The sequence below is a fragment of the Pelmatolapia mariae genome, linkage group LG3_W (assembly GCF_036321145.2).
Source record: "Pelmatolapia mariae isolate MD_Pm_ZW linkage group LG3_W, Pm_UMD_F_2, whole genome shotgun sequence".
Classification (NCBI taxonomy): domain Eukaryota; kingdom Metazoa; phylum Chordata; class Actinopteri; order Cichliformes; family Cichlidae; genus Pelmatolapia; species Pelmatolapia mariae.
This window is the reverse complement of record NC_086229.1, coordinates 94,185,589-94,203,307: the sequence shown is the minus strand read 5'-3', so window position 1 is coordinate 94,203,307 and position 17,719 is coordinate 94,185,589. Positions and strand designations below refer to the sequence as shown.

Below are 17,719 nucleotides of genomic sequence, written 5' to 3'. Positions count from 1 at the left end.
TGTCATGCTTTGTGATGAAAATAATGAATGAGTAAATTTAGCTCATTTAAACATGGATTAATTTGTGTGTGTGGTGTGGCAAGACTAGAACAGGTGCAATGAAACCCAAACATCTTAATGAATAAATGTCTCAAATTGGTGTGTACCTGTGCTGTTCCTACAGGTTCTGGCCAGTGTGTAAGTACAGGTTCCCATGAAGGTGTAGTACTTCTTGTCAAAGGTGTTGTAGTGTGGATCCCCAGAAACTACACAATCCTGGAAGCCTGAGAGAGGGAAAAACATCAGGAACATCAGACTGAAACGCAGATGAAGCCACTGTAGAACAATTACCTAAGAACAGTGCAGTTCACTGCTGCTTTGGACTTATACTGGCATTAAAATAGATGCAAAGAATATATCATTTCCTGACTAGACAAAAATTTGTATTATTGGCATTTCTTTTCTTCAACTCTGTGATTTTGTATTACGAAGAAATGCATGTAACAAGTATTGTTATAGAAACAATGTACAGAAGAGAGCAAAAGAAACAAAAACACACACATAAACATTTCACTGTTACTGAAAGTGAAGACACCTCTGGGTTGTGCTTCTCTATCTTCCATTACTCAGTCTAATTATGTATATTTGAGCAGGGATAGAAAATGCTAGTTTGAGAACTTTGACAAAGTCTACAGCATCACGTCAAACACAGTTGCAAAACTTTTCAGGTTGGCAGTCCAACCCATGAGATCTGGAAACCTACTTAGAATATAATGGCTACAGCTTTGCTGTGTTTCTTTTAGGTGTGAACATTACAAACATACTCGTAGGATAGCAGCCCAGCTCTCCATCCTGAAGTTTACATTCATGCATTGGGGGGCATTCAGAGGCTTCACAGGTAATTCCAGCTGCACCACACCAACATTTTCGCTTGCAGTCTTCCTCAAAAAACTCCTCTCCAGGCTGACAAACAGACAACAAAATTGACAATTAAGCATAGCAGGCACAGATGATTCTTTGTAGATCATTTTATGCATGTATGTATGAAAATGTTGTTTTAGAGAGGACATAAAGAGACTGCAAGTGACCTGACTTGAAATACAAGGGACCAAATGATTCACTGCCAGCCTATCAGACCCACTTCACCATACCTCATAATACTGGCCGTTCGTGTGGTTGCAGCCACACATGTTCTCCTTAACGCACTTGCCAGCACTCAGGACGTAGCTGGGATCACACACACAGGACTCAGAGCAGGGACCAGAGCAGGAGGGGGGTTTTCCAAAGCATGTTTCCTGACAAGGATCTGCACAGGGTTCGTAGTGGCTGTTTGGGGGGCAGCTCAGTGCTACGCAGACCACAAGAGGTTGAAGTTAGTGATAGGAAACAAAAGTATGTGCTGGTTAACATATAAAATGACAGCTTTTCACAAGAAAAGAGATACGTCTTTGGCACTTCCAGCTGTGTTGTCTTCCGTGTAACTAGATTGTTTGAGTTTGGTGGTTACCCAGTCTCCTGCAGCCTCTTGGCATATGTTGTCTGCCCAACTAGGTATGCTAAAGCAGCACTCCCTCAGTTACCTTTAGTGAGCAGGAAGCCCGTATGAAGTACTCTTCCTCAAGTCAAAACTGACATAAACTTCTTTGTGTCATTTTCTCCCAACTACTCGGCCAAGCTGATTTTTACCTAATGATATACCTAAAGATATTTTACTACTAAATGAAATCATTTGTCCTTCCAATACTCACGGCAGAAGGTTTCATTCCTCCATGGTCCAAGGTTGACCCCACGATCTTGGCATTCATTGACATAGGCTTCAATGGCTTCACACAAAATGGGCTTGGCACCATCCAGCTCACACAAGTCAAAGACACAGTCCCTGAAGTAATTCTGAGAACAAACAATCACTTTGTTACAATGCTTTATATTGTGTGACCATCTAAAACCACATATTCAAATTATTCCACTATTACTAACATCACATTTTCAACCTGAATGCACACACACATACACAAATACAACAAGCTCTGAATAAGGACCTCTTCCACATTTGTTTATTATATGTGCACTATCCTCTACATGAACATACATTGGGGTTGACTTTGGGATGGCACACAGCAAAAGGTCCATTTTTGTCCAGCAGAATGCCACAATATCCAGAGCTTTCATACAGTTCCTGTTCTTCTTCATTGCAACCAGGGATGGTAGTGTTGGGTTTCTTATTACATCTATCAAGACAGACCATCATCTTAAGAACATTTGTCTTTTGTCAATGGTAAATGTTTCTTTACACTTGCATCTATGCAATACTCACTCTGGATTCATGTTCCAACTGTGTCCAAAGTCATTGGCATTTTCAGCTAAGCTTCCATCTGGTTTGCGGAAGTCATCTTTAGTATCTCCATCATAGTTGCCACACAGGCCACAAAGCTTGTTCTGATAGCTGCAGATTGCAGAAAATGATTGTGTTAGAGTCTTATGCAAGAAAGGCGAACAACTCAGTCAGAACTACATCTTATAATGTGTTTTAATTCCAGCCAAGTTGCTTCTCAACAGTAGACTAAACGATCAGACATGTACGTTTGATGCATTTGACAGCATCAGCATAGTATGAACTAGTCAGGAAATGATAATTTTTGTGTCATTTGGTCTTTAAATTCTTACTATCTGAGTCAGCTGTTTGTGTTGCTCCTGCTAAATTGCTTAAATAAACTATCCTAGCTGTGCCATTAATTTCTGCCTTTATCACCTTACTACTGCTTACAGATAAAGGAGTCATGTTCATTATATGAATATATGTTATAGTTTTAGTTGTATTATTAGGGATGTAGATTTCTGGACTAATGAATCTTTGATTAAAACACCATTTTATAAGGAAACCATGAAGTTGGTCTTCACTCACTCGTCGATCACTTTTATGTCCATGAAGGCGTTTCCATCATAGCGAACCGTCACACCAAAGTTCATGGAGACAGTGTAGTGTTTTCCTGACTTGAACACAGAAATACCGGGGGCCGGGGACAGTGGCAGATTGACATTGGTCCCATTAACCTGTATGGGAAAATAGGCACAGTACATCAACTCTGGTGAATTATTAGCTAACATTTTCATTTTTGAATTAACTATGTCACAACATTACTAACTGTAACTAAAAAAACCTTTGGCAGAACCAGGCTCAGGGAGGGGGTGAGAGAAGGACCTAACTCTAACCTCTAACTTATTTGGAACTCGACTTCCCTGAATGTTAGCAATAAGATCAGACTATTGAACTCTATCGTCATTCCGACTGCACTGGACGCTAGCGAAACCTGGCGCTCAACAAATGCGATCATTCGAGGCCTGAAAGTGCTTCAACAACGTGGCCTGCAGAGAATCCTGAGAGCTCTTACAACGAGCAAGCACCCGCCCTTTAGCCGATGTTGTTGCTTAAAGGTTCTTTCCCCTTTAAGCGTAAGTGCAAGTTTCTTTCCATGGTCAATTGCAGTGGTTTTCAAAAGTGTTCCTGAGCAGGTGCAGTGATTTGTACCACAGAATAATGTTTGTTTGTAATGCAGTAGTGCCTGATAACGTGATAGTGTGATTGGTTTTGACATATAAAACATCCTGTTTCCTCCTCTCATGTCTTACCTGCACAGTGCCACCTTTGAGAATGGAGATCTTTATCATCCGTGCGTATACATGTACGGCATTCACATAGGAGATGGTCGGCCTGTTATACCGGTTTTCATTGTCAGTATGGACCTCAAAGTAGGGCACAGTTGTGTCATTGCATGGACTAGACATCAGATAGCTGCAGTTGCCCATGAAGTCATATTTGCGTTTGTCAAAGCTGGTGTAGTGTGGATCGCCAGATGCTATGCACGTGGATGTACCTAAAGGAATAACAAGAGATAAATGATATATTGGCATTTTGTTATGAATGTAATGTATTGATGTAACCAAGAATTTAAGACAGATTTGTCCGTGAAGGTTCTCAGTCATCCAGGTCATTGTAGTTTAAGGAGCTTGGAAAGAAAAGTGTCTGGACTTCTTTAAGTTTCTTTAAGATGTTTCACCTCTTCAGCTTCTTCAGTTCTAAGAGCAACCGGTGGACAGTCACAGACTTTTAAGCCCTATTGGGAGTGTCCCTAGGATGGTAATGTTCACATTTTGGAAATAGAAGACAGATAGTTTGAAAGAGGGGTGAAAGAAGCCATCTATGTCCACTGTGAACAGAGGGTGGGGCTTATGACACCAACTATCTGGCATCTATAATCCAGTTTTGAGATTCTTCCCAGACGCCTTAACGCCCACTCACATCCTGGGCCATTTGACCTCAGTAAATCACATGATAGGGTGGGGCTCGGTCTCACAATGGGTTCACCCGAAACCTTGGCTGATTGTGACCCACTCTAACCGTGGCTCATGTGATTATGCAGAGGATCAATAGGGGGTCCACGGCCCCCTTAGGGCCACTCCCAATAGGGCTTAAAATCAGGGACTGTTCACCAATTGCTCTCAGAGCTGAAGAAGCTTCTCGGATTAGAGGTGAAACATCTTCAAGGAAACTTGAATCAGATGCCTTTCTTTCCAAGCTCCTTTGATTAAGACAGATTTAGAAGTCAGCTCTAGACATATGACTTTGTTAAAATGTAGTAGGACAAGAACAAAAATTACATATGGTAAGTTTGATTTCAATCGGGGACACAAATCCCTTAGGGATTGCGTGAGGGCATCTAATGTAAAAACTCTGCCAAATAAAACAGGTTAGACCACTGTGCCAAGATTTTGTGAAAAGGTTCCAAAAATGTTGAGATGCTATGTAAAATGTAAATAAAAAGTACAATTCACTGATTTGCAAAACCTTTAAACTGTTATTTTATTCCCAATAGAATACCAAATAAATATCAGGTGTTTTAACCAAGACATTTTCCTATTTCCAAAAATTATTAGCTCATTTTGAGTGTCTCACAAAAGTTGGAACAGGGGTAACAAAGGCTGGAGTAAGTATTACTAAAAAGAATCAACTGGAAGAACTAATTAGGCTAATATGATGGGGTATAAAAATAAAAATTTTTAGAATAATGTTCCTCAGCTTAAAATCACAATGAGACTAATATACACCAAAATGGGAACCTAGAGAAAGCTCTCTGTGCAATTGTGACGGTCGAAAATCAATATTGATTGGCTACAATCTTAAAGACCCCAGGCAGTACTACATTAAAAACAGACATGATTCTGTCATGAAAATCACTGCAGTTACCTAAGAAAACTTCCAGAAACCACTGTCTGTGAACATAGTGTTCTGCACCATCAACAAATTCTGGTTATTAAGATTTATCATTTAAAGCAAGAGCAATAAGTGAAGGTGATCCCAAAAAACTACACAGGGGTAAACACTATCTCGTCCCAACTCTTTTGAGGATTGTTGCAAATTTAAAATGAGTCATTTTGAATTGCATCCTATTTTTATTCACATTAGAGTTAGATTTATAATTTATAACACAGTAGTTGTTAAAAAAAGTAATATATAAATATTATATATTATTATATATACTATTATATCAATAATCTTTGAACAGTAGAGTGGTAGTTCTGGACGTGACTACTTTAAAATATTTTTGTCCTTAGATATGGCTAGACCATCCATTGCTTATCCATCTATTAAAATTACACATTTTAAGATGCACATTGTAGTTTCAAGACATATTTTTTGTTGCCAAACATTATTACCTTTAGGATAACAGCCTGCAACACCATTAACCTCTCGACACTCTTCAGTGGGGTCACAGGAGTTATCAACACATTCCAAAGTGTAGTTCCCTGCACAGCGACACAGCTTTGTGCAGCCGTTTCCAAATACTATCTCACCAGGCTGAAAAAAATGAACACAATCAAAACTAAGAAAGTGTGGTATGTAATTACATATTATTCAGTTCATTCCATTTTTAGTTATTTAACAACAGTAGTCGCCTCTAGATTTATTTTATTTCTCACAACAGTGGGAAGGAAAAACTCCCTTTTGACAGGAAGAAATCCCTGCCAAACCAGACACAGTGAGGAGTAGCCGTCTGCTGTGACTGGCTGGAGTTGAGAAAAAGAGAAATAAAGGCAAATACGAAAAAGGACACACTATGGAACACAGCCAGATAACTAATGATGAAATGCAAAGTATTTTATAAATAAACCCAATGAGTGAAAAGAGATAGCCTTGACCTATTGCAGTATAACTAAGTGGGATTTTAGGGTCACCTGCTTCAACCCTAACTATGAGCTTTATCAAAAAATTGTAAGCATAATCTTAAAAGCAGAGAGGGTGTCTGTTTTGCAAATCTAAACTGAGGGCTGGTTTCACAGAAGAGGGGCCTGAAATACAACTTATCCTTGCTATTTTGTTACTACAGTCGACCCCCGATATTCGCAAGGGTTAGGGACCACAGCCAATCTGCGAATACTTAAGAACGCCCTCTAAAAATGCTTATAACTGCCTATTTTAATAGTTCAAACATGAAATATATAACTTAAATCATCACCCTAATGAAAATAACTAGCAAATATTTTAGATATGCTTTACAAAAAATCCAAAAATACGCAAATTTTCTGCCAACAATTTGGAGTTACATTCCACAAAAAAATCAGCAAATACTGAATAGGCAGAGGTCGACTGTGCTTACTGAATTTATGTAGGATATCTAAATAGGACATCTGACCTCATAATAGTTATTCTCATCGTCTAAACAGCCACAACTCTCCAGTGGTACGCAACGCCGTCCCTTAAAAACAAAGCCTGGTTTGCAGAAGCAGGCGCTGATACAGGAGCCGGAGCAATTGGTGGAGGGTTCCATACAGGTGGGTATACAAGCTGGACCGCACTCTATATACTCTGCGTTAGGAGGACAGGGGTCTGGATAGAAAGAATAAGATGGAAAATTAAAAGGATGAAGCATGAATGAAAGAAGTTCACAACTTCTGGAATGAAGTATTAATGGAAATATGTGATAAAACTAGTCTTACTTGGTGGTTTAGATGTAGCTTGTTCAGGAGTTGGTGGTTTGGGTGTTGTTGTTTTGGGTGTAGTTTGTTGAGGAGTTGGTGGTTTGGGTGTAACAGGCTGACCTATAAATGAAACAGATATAGTTTCTCATGTAAACACCGACACAACTGATCCAGATTTCTGAAGGTTCTGAATGTGCAAGAAGGCAAATTAAACGTTTTGGGTCGATTTCTCACCTGTGCAGGTCATGATACAAACAGCATCGATAGCAATATCTGTCTCAGGCGTTTCTCCATAGGTACCCACAATTGCAAACTGAAATGCATATAAATGTGCATATGATGTGAAGCCTGTGCACACACAGACATACACACATAAAGAGACTTATGGTGTTCTAATATTTACCTTAATAGCATTATCTCCCAGATAGCGGACGTTTGCCGGCTTCCAGCCTTGTCCCTGGTTCCCCGTTACAGTGAAGAGAGCAGGTCCGAGGGTTTCATCTGGTAAAGAGAAAAACAATTCAAAAAATGATTTTCCTCTTTTCTAGCTTTTGGTCAAACATTCTTCTATTATGATAGTGCACCCTTTTTTTCTTTTACCTGTGGTGATCGTGTGGACACTGATCTGCATAGTAGTACTAGTGCCATACAGGTAGTAGTGGAAGGTAAGCTCGAGACATCCGGAGGAGGAGGGAGTTGTTAAAGGACTTGTGATCTGAGCACTGGCTTCAGGTATAGTGTCGAAAGAATCCAACAACAGGTAGTATCCAACTACATGTGTAAGGGTTAAAAGCATAATAATAACAATACAAATAATATTACTACTAGTAGTAGTAATAATTGTAAATTATTAGTAGAATTGTTATTATATTTCTGATTTATTGTCAGTACCACAATAGTGTCAGTTAGTGCTTAACCAGGCCAGAAAGCAGCATTCTTTGTTTTGCAAATATTGCAAGAGGAAAATAGAGCCAGTCTTGGTAAAACATTCACTTCCATTTAGACCTCGCAAAGAAAAATCACTTACAACCAGGTTTTGAAAAGTCATCATCAGGTCCAGTGCCTTCAGTGTCAGTTGCTCCATTCCACTGACTGAAGCCTAACATATCGGGATCCTCAGTTTGAGTCGTCCATCCACAGAGGTCATCGAAAGTGTCAAAATCACAGCCAAAAATACAAGCTGTGAACAAAACATTTATATATCAGCTCAACATGTGATTGTGTGTGTGTGTGTGTGTGTGTGTGTATGTGTGTGTGTGTGTGTGTGTGTATGTGTGTGTGTGTGTGTGTGTGTGTGTGTGTGTGTGTGCGCACGCGTGTGTGTCTCTTTATGTGCATGTGTGTGAACTCACAGGGACATGCTCCTTCAGTGATGACGATGTTGTCCAAAGCTGAATCACAAGAAGAAGAGAAGCCTCTCTGAGCCTCAAAGACGATCTGTAGACATGCAAAGAAAATATCACCCTACACAAAAAAAGCTAGAGATTTATATACATAATATACACAATAACATAAAGAAAGAGTTTTTCTTCAATAAGGCCTTCATTTCCATCAAAGTGGTAGGAGCAGAAATAAACAGGGGGGTAAAAGACTTAAGGGTTTATTTCCTTTTATTCCAGATACCCAAGTAGTCCAATTCATTTCAGTTGAGTTTTATTTATACAGCAACAAATCACAGCAACAGTCGCCTCAAGGCACTTTATATTGTAAGGCTGCAATAATACATACAGAAAAACAAACAATCATATGACCCCCTATGAGCAAGCACTTTGGTGACAGTGGGAAGGAAAAACTCCCTTTTAACAGGAAGAAATCTCCAGCAGAACCAGACTCTGGGAGGGGCGGGGCCATCTGCACCATTTGCTAGTAATTTTAATTAATTTATAGTAAATAACAATCATATTTTAACAGTAATTTTTAAAGCTATAGTCAGTTTATCTAAACATCATTTTCTGATCAAAATGAAAATTGCTCTGATGCTGATGGAAGGAAACATTTGCAAGTGAGATTAGTTGCCCAATGAAAGTCTGGCGGGCAAGTGAACAAAAAGTTTTTATGTCAGCTCAACCTCAACATAAACAGTACGAGTGTCAGTGATGAATAACTTTTTGTGCTTCATCAGTTTTTCAGCACATTGATGTTTGGGCCCTGAAAATATTTTCACAGTGAACTTTGAGGAAGCAGTCTTATCCTTTTAAAAAGGCTGAACATCATGTTTACACTTGACAAAGTAAAGTGTGAAACATGATAAGAATCATTCCACTCCTCCAGAAATAGACACACAGAGGAAACCGCTGCTGTGTGTCGTCCAACAGCATTTTGTAGTTACACTTTAATCTACTCATAAGGATGTGTTTCAAAAATAAAGACAGTAAAAACTGGTTACAGGAACTGTGTTTGACATGTGGTAGTGGTTGGACTCTTAAATATTTGAAGTTTTTTCATTTAGTCAAGAAAACAACATGTTTTTAATGATTTGGCCTCTAGTTTATGAACAAGAGAAGAAAGAGGTGAGAGATGAGAAGTGTGACAGACAGAAGAGGCACCAAAGGATTCTTACAAAAAGGTGAAGAAGTATCAGACTAATAAGACACATAGGTATCATAGTTGAGACCATAAAGCTATGACCTTAGTCCTGCATGTAAGTACTTTGATTTCATATTGTTCAATACTGTGATGTAATCGACACACATACATGACCAGAAGTGTCTGCTAGAACACACTGTGTGTGTTATATATTGATTTTACACAATAACCTGCAAACAATCTTTAATTATTGAGTTTCCTGACTTGTTTCAAATTCCTCCTCCTGAGCTTTCACTTCACCAAAAGTGAAACGTATAACAGACAGTGTGGTTCAGAACAGCACCGTGTAAGCTGTTAAATGACAAGCACTGTGCAAAAAACGTAAGAAACAGAGCTGTTACTTTAACCCTTTAAAGCCTGAATCATGAAATCATTGCCAGAAAATTGTAAGTTTTTGAAAATAGTGTTTATTTAACCTCCTTTTGTTTAATTTTTTAAAAAATAAATCACATTTCAATTTCTAAATATGACATTTAATTTGTATTTGCTTATCTGTTTTTTTTTTTAATTGCTACAAAAGGTATTGTGCAATTTATTTAGGTTTTTCAGGGGGAAAAATTCACACTGATGATGTTGAAGTGCCAAAAACTGTATGTATCAAATGTGATACACTAGACGTTAAGCAACTCCTTAAGAATACCGTTGAGGGTGTGACAGCACGAAACTTTATGAACATGTTTTAAAGAGCAGAGCGTTATCATGGGCCTGTCCTCAGGTTTGTCTCAACCTCAGCATATATCTGTCTGTTCTTGTCTCGTTCAGCATTTTGAATGATTGTTTTACAGCTGTTGTTGCAATTACAAAGACATAAAAGCAGCTGTAAAACAATCTTTACGTGTGTTGACTATTATTACGTTCGACTATCTGTTTTGTAATAGCACGAGTTGCTTGTGGATCTTTACAAAAACGTGTGTTTCCAGGAGTTTCCAAGTATTTTGTACACAGTTCTTTGTACTCAAGCCTAAATAACATTTCAATGTTTTAAATGCTAAATATTGCTTATTTTGTGTATTCATTTGGCATGTAGAAAAATTGTTCTCAATTAGAAGCGACAAAATGAAACTTTAAATTAGTTCCTTAATAAAATTAGAGGATAATAATACAGAAGGATTTCTATATTTCCAAAGCTGTTTAAAGCAGCTTCCTTCACCTTATTAATGTCACTTACTAATGTCTGACGAGAGTTTAGTGTCTGAATGACTTCACTTCATAGCTAAAGTCCCAAACTCCTGTTGCTTCTGTTGATGCTGTTTAAAGTTGTTAAAGTGATCTGGTAACACTCACGGTAATGCTCTGGCTGCTCAGTTTCGGTACAGTAACAGAGCCGGTCAACCAGGTTGGACTCTGGATACCAGTCCTCTTCCACACCTCTTCCTCACTACTGGGTAATTTTGCCAGAATTCTCAAATTATTGGCATTGTCAATCCCATACATGTAGTATTTGAACTGAACACAGATCTCAGAGGCTGAGGAGGTGATGGGAGGGCTCAGCAAGCGAGCTTTCTGTCCATTAGACACATTGTCACCCTCGTGATAGATGTAGTATCCCTCTGCAGGAAGAAGGACACAGACGAAAGATGTTTATTTGTTTACACCCTTGAACTCTTAATTAATCTCATTCTGTACAGTCACGACAATAGTACGGAATAAACATGTTTTTAATAAAGCATGCAAACCTCCATCAGGGTAGTCTCCACTGGGACCAGTGCCAGGTGTGGGAGTTGGACCTCTGTGCCGGGTCCAGTCACTGTTGTCTCTGTTATCCTGGATGAAATCGCAGAATGGGCCACTGTCTTGGTTAAAGTCGCATGAAGTCACCACTACGGCTGTAGAAACACATTACAGACAGATAAATACATGGATGTTTATAAAACACACGATTAAATGAATAGTTTGTATCCAGAACATAAGGCCGAACATGTTCATAAAGAATTCTCTATGATAGAGTAGTTCAAGTGTTTAAATGCAAACGAGCATCTGTTTATTAGTGTCAGGTTTCAAGCTATGCCTAATCATTTCTGACAATTAACATCCCAGTAACAGGCATTAAACTGATTCTACAATGAGAGACAACTGTTTATTTTTCTGTACGTGTTTAGGCTGGACATTATTATCATTACTTAAGATAAGGAGCTGTAAAGAGGACTGTGTCGTATACAGTGTTGCACCAATGTCACATCTCTGTGATAGTATGTTACCCATAAGTGCACTTTATGTGTCTTGAACATGTCGTAGATGATAAAAAACCAACCTACCATCTTCTGTCTGCTCATTCTGCGCACTGCAAACAAGAGAAAGATGCAGGTTAAAGTTGGGTTAAAACTGTGCAGGACATTAAAAGAAGAAAAAAGACACACTCAGAGGAACACATTGATGGTGGAAGACAGGCCAAAGTGCAGAATTCTCTGTGTCTCTGTTATTCATGTGGGGGCTTACATAATTAGAGTTAATTAGTTAAGTGCAACTACTGCGATCCAATTCGCCAAATTACAAAAAACAATGCACATGAACATGGATGGGCCGTGACAGTCATTTGTGAAATAGGAAACTCTTCATTTTGTCCATTTAAGAAGCACTTTATTAATTCCATATTCCAAATAAGGCCTAGTTATCCAAAGAAACTGAAAGTCAAGTTAAAGGTAGAAATAAATAAATAAATAAATTCCCAATTCTTAACAAAAAAAAAAGGTCCAATAATGACATATAATATATTTGTGATTTAAGCCTTACGCGGCATTTTTATGCCATAGAGTCATATTGGCATAGTGCTTTTCTAGGCTTACTGATCACTTAAAGCAATTATTAAAGAAGGCAGCTATTGACAACAATCAGAAAAGAAACGACGCTTTCTTGCTCGATAAAGTCATAACTTATTAGAAGGATCCAGCTATGTGAATAATTAGCAACTTAACTGATTATATAGTTGTTATACAGTCAGTTATCACATTAAGAGCTCACCTGTACTGTATCTGTCCTGCTCTGGAATCACACATCCACAATAAGAAAATTAAAAACTTTAATATTTCCATGGCTAACTTTGAGTTACCAGTGCAAGAAGACAGAGACACAGAGTACAGGACTTTTTATAGGCTGGGGATGAGTCAGGGGCATGCTGGGTGGAAACTGGGATGGATAAATTGAGTAGGTGGTGTGGATGCTGAACTGCTGTATATTGTGTATCAAAATGAGTAAATGAGTAACTGTGAATGATAGGGAGAGGGTGTGTTCCTGTTGGGCGTGACTGGATACGTGTGTGCATGTGTGCCTTTTGACCTCAGGAGTTCACAAGCAGGGTGGGGATGTTCCTCAAACATCATATTATAAAAAAAGAACTTGTACGGTAAAAAATTATCAAGCTTATTGTGTAATAAAGATGAAACTTTGATCAGAGGGACACACCTTTTTTAGCTTGTTATGTATATTGACAGTGATTCTAGGAAGGCCACTGCGTTCACATATTTGTTCTTCCTTACCACCAACTTATGGATGGACCGTTAACACGATGTGGACCGACTACTGTATGGACTCTCAACCAGTAAGCTCCAAGGACTCATGTTGTGAGGACAGCTCATACTGCAGCAAATACGAAACCTCACATCAGCATTTTCTATGCCCCCTTCTCTTTATCTGATATACCTACATTTTATATCTGTGCATCAGCATGAACAGTATACACTACTTCTACATTCAGGTATCTTAGAAAAGTTTCACATCAGAAAAACTAGAACGGTCCTGTCTCAGAGTGACACTGAAAAACTAGTTCATGCATGTATTACCATCATATCTTAAAGAACTCTTAAAGAACCAAAAGAGCACTTCTCTCTCAGATTTCAGAATTACTTGTTGCTCCTCGGGTTTTTAAAAGTAGATAAGGAAGCAAAACCTTCAGTTTTCAGTCGCTTTCTGTGAAACAAGCTCCCAGTTCAATTTGAAGACAGGCACTCTTTCTGCTTTCACAATTAAGCTCAAAAGTTTTTGCAAAAGTTTATAGGCAGCAGTGGTGACCCTTCACTTTAAAAGCTCTAGAAAAACGGTCCTTTTGCATGGTTGCATAAATAAGTCTCGAAGTTCTGCTGGTTTTTAGTAACCGGTTATGGAAAATTGAATCCCATCCTCCACTGAAATTATTAAGAGTGGACACAACATTAGATGACAACCTAAATGACATTTCTGATATGAAGCTATGATATGAAGTATTATCTGATCATCTTTGTGAGAATTTGTGTGGTATCATATCAGAGATCTGAGAGTAGGGAAAAACCAGAGAGAAATTTGTAATAAAACACCTATAAAATAAAATATGATGGTCACACCCAGAAACAATCAACTTAGCAATGGCTTTATCTCAACAATTCAGAATACTGGCTCTCATATTTCATCTCAATGACAAGAATTGGACAGAAGAGATTAAACAATAAAGATACAGGACGATGCAAAAAATGATACAGGAGCTTGAATGCCATCGTAGATGTCAGCTGATTCTCTCTCATATTACTGCACTGTGCTAATGTCCAGAACATTATCTTTATCTTATCTTATATCTCGGTCTCCAGACTACTTCCTTGTTTCCTTAGTTCTAAACCCATAAGAACCCAAGGTGATACAGGTGTCACTGTCCCTTTACACACGGAAGAAAGTTCCTGTTAAAGTTTCAACAGGGACTCTCCCATAGTTTTCCTGACAGTAAAAATGGGTTTGGGCTTTTATGACCCACACAGACAAAAATTGTTCCTGATATTTCTTGAATAAATTATTAAATAAGATAAATTAAATGAGGCAAATAACAAACATGCTCAGCAGCAACATTATAATAATTCCGAATTAGGTATAAAAATGTTAAAACTGAGGTAACATCCTTGTTTTAAATTGATTCAGTTCAAACTTGGTTTTCCTGCTGGTTTGATGAATACAGAGCTATCACACTATGCCCTAAAAAAGTGTTCTACCTCGCAGTGAATCTTACAAGTAAAGCGTTGCATCCATTGTACTGGACAGCATATAAACCTAACGTAATAATAGCTCTGTACGTCGTTTTCAAATGAAATCTTTTTAAAATCAACGGACAAGCTTCTGTGTTTACTTGTGAAAGCATCATATAGAAAAATAACCTTTAAACACAGATGATCTGTGGATGGTGACTTGGCTTGAATCATTAAAATATAAAATCATCAACGTGAATCAGCTATGGGTGTGCATGAAAGTTCTAGTCTAATAAAGATACTGAGACGTGAGTGAAGTCCTTCAAAGTAAGGACCTTTGTGTTGGTTGCCATTGTGACCATAGTGTTTTTCTCAGGGGTGTGGTTTAAAATCACACACTGCAACCAGAAGTTAAAAAATTTTACACCAAGTAAGAACCAAGTGTTTCGCACGAGATCTGGGTGCTGTGGTAGTGAGTCGCCTGAATGCAGAAATATTCTGTTCTAAAGCAGCTGTGCCCTTTCTGTGGAGCACGATCTATATGCTTCTTTGGTTAGTTGGTTATTCTAAATAAGCTGTAAGTGTAGATGTGACAATGAATAATTGCCTGTCGATCTTAAACAAGTGACAAGTTTTAGATACTATACTGCTCAAAAAATTAAAGCAACACTTTGTAATGGCAGTATGGCATCAAGTCAGTTCAAGTTCTGGGTTTTTGATCTGGTCAGTGAAGTAGCAGACAGGGTTGTTAATCAGTTTCAGCTGCTTATGTGTAAATGAAATTAACAACACATACAGTAGAGTAGCAACAATGAAACACTGCCCAGAACATGGCTTTTCCTTTGACATGTTTTTCTCATGTTTCTGACTGGTTTTTTACTAGTTTTGGGTTTGGCTAGGGGAAGTGTCGCTACTGCTAGCACGAGCCAATATCAGTGATATCAGCTAGACAGCTCTCATGTCCTTATCGCATCAGCAGGACCCCTGTTTCCCCCTTTTGTACAAGGAGGAACAGGGTGAGGACTGCCAGAGCCCTGCAGAATTACCTCCAATGGGCCAATGGTGCAAAAGTCTAAGCTCAACAATTAAATTCAGTTTGATTTATATAGCAGCAAATCAGATTGCTGAGAATTACATTGTAAGGTGGATGGAGTGCAAAGTGCTCTATATGAGGCCTTTAAGATAAGATGGGGCCATAGCTATTCAAGACCTCGTGTGTGAGGAGAACAATTTTAAATTTGGTTCTGTATTTAACAGGAAGCCAATGAAGAGAAGCCAATACAGGAGAAATCTGCTCTCTTTCTAGTCCCTGTCAGGACTCTTGCTGCAGCATTTTGGATTAACTGAAGGCTTTTCAGGGAGTTTTTAGTACAGCCTGTTACAGTTTCCCCCAATTGTTTACAAACAATTACTTGTACTTCAGACACAATGACTACAACATGTAACTGATCCACCAACCCCCAGAACCAATCCTGCTAAACTACAAGCACAAGTCCTGCTTTACACTCAAATTGCTGTTTTAAAACACTTTTTTCAAAACACTACACAGAATTCATTTTTTTAATCTGTGGTTTGAAGGACATATTCTAGTCAAAAACAACTCCTCGATTCCTCTCAATGTTACTGGAAGACAAGTATCTGGTTTCATACCACATTTCTGAGATATAAGATAAGATAAAGTTAACCTTTCACATTTTTAGGGCATATTTACGGCAGAGTACAATAACCTCAGTTTTATCTGAATTTGGAAGGAGGCTTTTCCTCTGTCAGTTTGAGCCAGCCACCCGTCTGGTGACATCATCCAGTTAGTAAGGTGGGCAGTTTTAGTGTCGGACGAGCGGTGTTAGTCCGGTGGGGATGCACTGATTCCTGTGGGATGTGATGTGTGCGTGAATGATAAAAAATCACACACACACGCCCGTGTGATTATAGCCACAGGAACTGAGCTATGAGCATAAAGTGCCTCAAACCTCAAGCTCCTTATTCTATACTCTGGGACAACTTGGCCTTAAGTGGTGTTCTGGCCAACACACCGGGGTGACCGTAGTGCTAAAGAGTGAATCAGTGCCACAACCGTGTCTATTCCTGATATCTCCACGACAAGTGATACTGCCTCAATCAGAAACATAACTAGTAAGGGTGGTCTGAAGGCATCAAACAATTTCGTACCCAACATGGAAGAGGATTAGAGCCACTGAAAAGAAAAAAACAAGTGGGCACCTTTTTTTTTTCTTTTCCAGAATTCTGAGATTAAAGTCAGAATTCTGACTTTTTTCTCAGAATTCTGGAAAAGGAAAAAAAAGACACGCCCACGCTTTTTCCGTGACCCTAAGCCATACTCTTTCCTAATTCACGACTTCACTTATCACAACAATACCCACCACATACCGGGTTAGCTGCGATGGCCGAGTGGTTAAGGCGTTGGACTTGAAATCCAATGGGATCTTCCCGCGCAGGTTCGAACCCTGCTCGCAGCGTGTCCTTTCCTTTCAGTATTTTTGTTCATAGAGAAATGTAAATTTACTGACTCTATTCTTGGAATCTAAAGATGGTTATCTATGAAATAAAAATACTACTACTACTACGCTATCTAAAACGAAAAAAGACTATGAGCGCATTTGAGTCATTGATTAATTGTCAGTCCGATAGTCTATGTTATACAGATGTTAAAAATACTTCACAACTATTCCAACAATTGGCAGTAAATTATGTGTTTCCATAAAAAGGCACCGCTGGGATTCGAACCCAGGATCTCCTGTTTACTAGACAGGCGCTTTAACCAACTAAGCCACGGCGCCACCTACGCCGTGACTACGCTATTTTTGCCTTAAAGATGTATACTTACTCCGGAAAAACTTAAAACGAAACATTGTGAAGACCGGACTAACCCAAACATGTGTCAATCCTTATCATAGTGCTGAGTCAAGAGGAACTCTAGTAAACATGAGGAGGATTTATGATAAAGACGTATTCAAACTGAGCCAGGGATGTATGGAGATGGTGTGCTAACCTGGTCACCGACTTCTGGAGAGAGCTAACTATAACTTGAATTCGCTGAAGGTATTTTTGAGGTCGGCTTTAAATTAGTTTTCACAACATGACTTTAATGTACCTAGAACGTTGATTACAGTCTAATGGGAAGTCGATTTTAATCGTGTCACTGATACACCGTGTCAGAGATGCAACACACTGGCGACCTGTTCACGGTGTACCACGCCTCTCGCCCTCTAGCAGATGGAACAGGCTCCAACCATTAGTTA

The 17,719-nt window shown here is 38.8% G+C and overlaps 1 protein-coding gene and 2 non-coding genes across 3 annotated transcripts in view; 1 reads left to right on the top strand and 2 right to left on the bottom strand.

The window, feature by feature from the left end:
• The window catches only part of LOC134624116 (IgGFc-binding protein-like), a 44,714-nt gene extending 32,437 nt beyond the window's left edge, over positions 1-12,277 (bottom strand). Inside the window, exons 1-19 of the mRNA XM_063469089.1 lie at positions 12,271-12,277; positions 11,217-11,366; positions 10,825-11,090; positions 8,307-8,391; positions 7,982-8,134; positions 7,555-7,725; positions 7,358-7,455; positions 7,189-7,267; positions 6,973-7,074; positions 6,669-6,862; positions 5,692-5,833; positions 3,607-3,851; positions 2,882-3,030; positions 2,294-2,422; positions 2,069-2,207; positions 1,728-1,869; positions 1,131-1,327; positions 804-942; positions 147-263 (exon numbers count right to left, since the gene is read on the bottom strand). Of these exons, the coding sequence (XP_063325159.1) occupies positions 147-263; positions 804-942; positions 1,131-1,327; positions 1,728-1,869; positions 2,069-2,207; positions 2,294-2,422; positions 2,882-3,030; positions 3,607-3,851; positions 5,692-5,833; positions 6,669-6,862; positions 6,973-7,074; positions 7,189-7,267; positions 7,358-7,455; positions 7,555-7,725; positions 7,982-8,134; positions 8,307-8,391; positions 10,825-11,090; positions 11,217-11,366; positions 12,271-12,277 (2,704 nt within the window). The remainder of the gene's footprint in view (positions 1-146; positions 264-803; positions 943-1,130; positions 1,328-1,727; positions 1,870-2,068; positions 2,208-2,293; positions 2,423-2,881; positions 3,031-3,606; positions 3,852-5,691; positions 5,834-6,668; positions 6,863-6,972; positions 7,075-7,188; positions 7,268-7,357; positions 7,456-7,554; positions 7,726-7,981; positions 8,135-8,306; positions 8,392-10,824; positions 11,091-11,216; positions 11,367-12,270) is intronic.
• A 4,577-nt stretch (positions 12,278-16,854) lies between these two features.
• Positions 16,855-16,936, top strand: trnas-uga (transfer RNA serine (anticodon UGA)). Its single transcript has one exon. It is a non-coding gene; the product is annotated as a tRNA-Ser (tRNA).
• A 247-nt stretch (positions 16,937-17,183) lies between these two features.
• On the bottom strand, positions 17,184-17,257 carry trnat-agu (transfer RNA threonine (anticodon AGU)). Its single transcript has one exon. It is a non-coding gene; the product is annotated as a tRNA-Thr (tRNA).
• Positions 17,258-17,719: the final 462 nt, after the last annotated feature.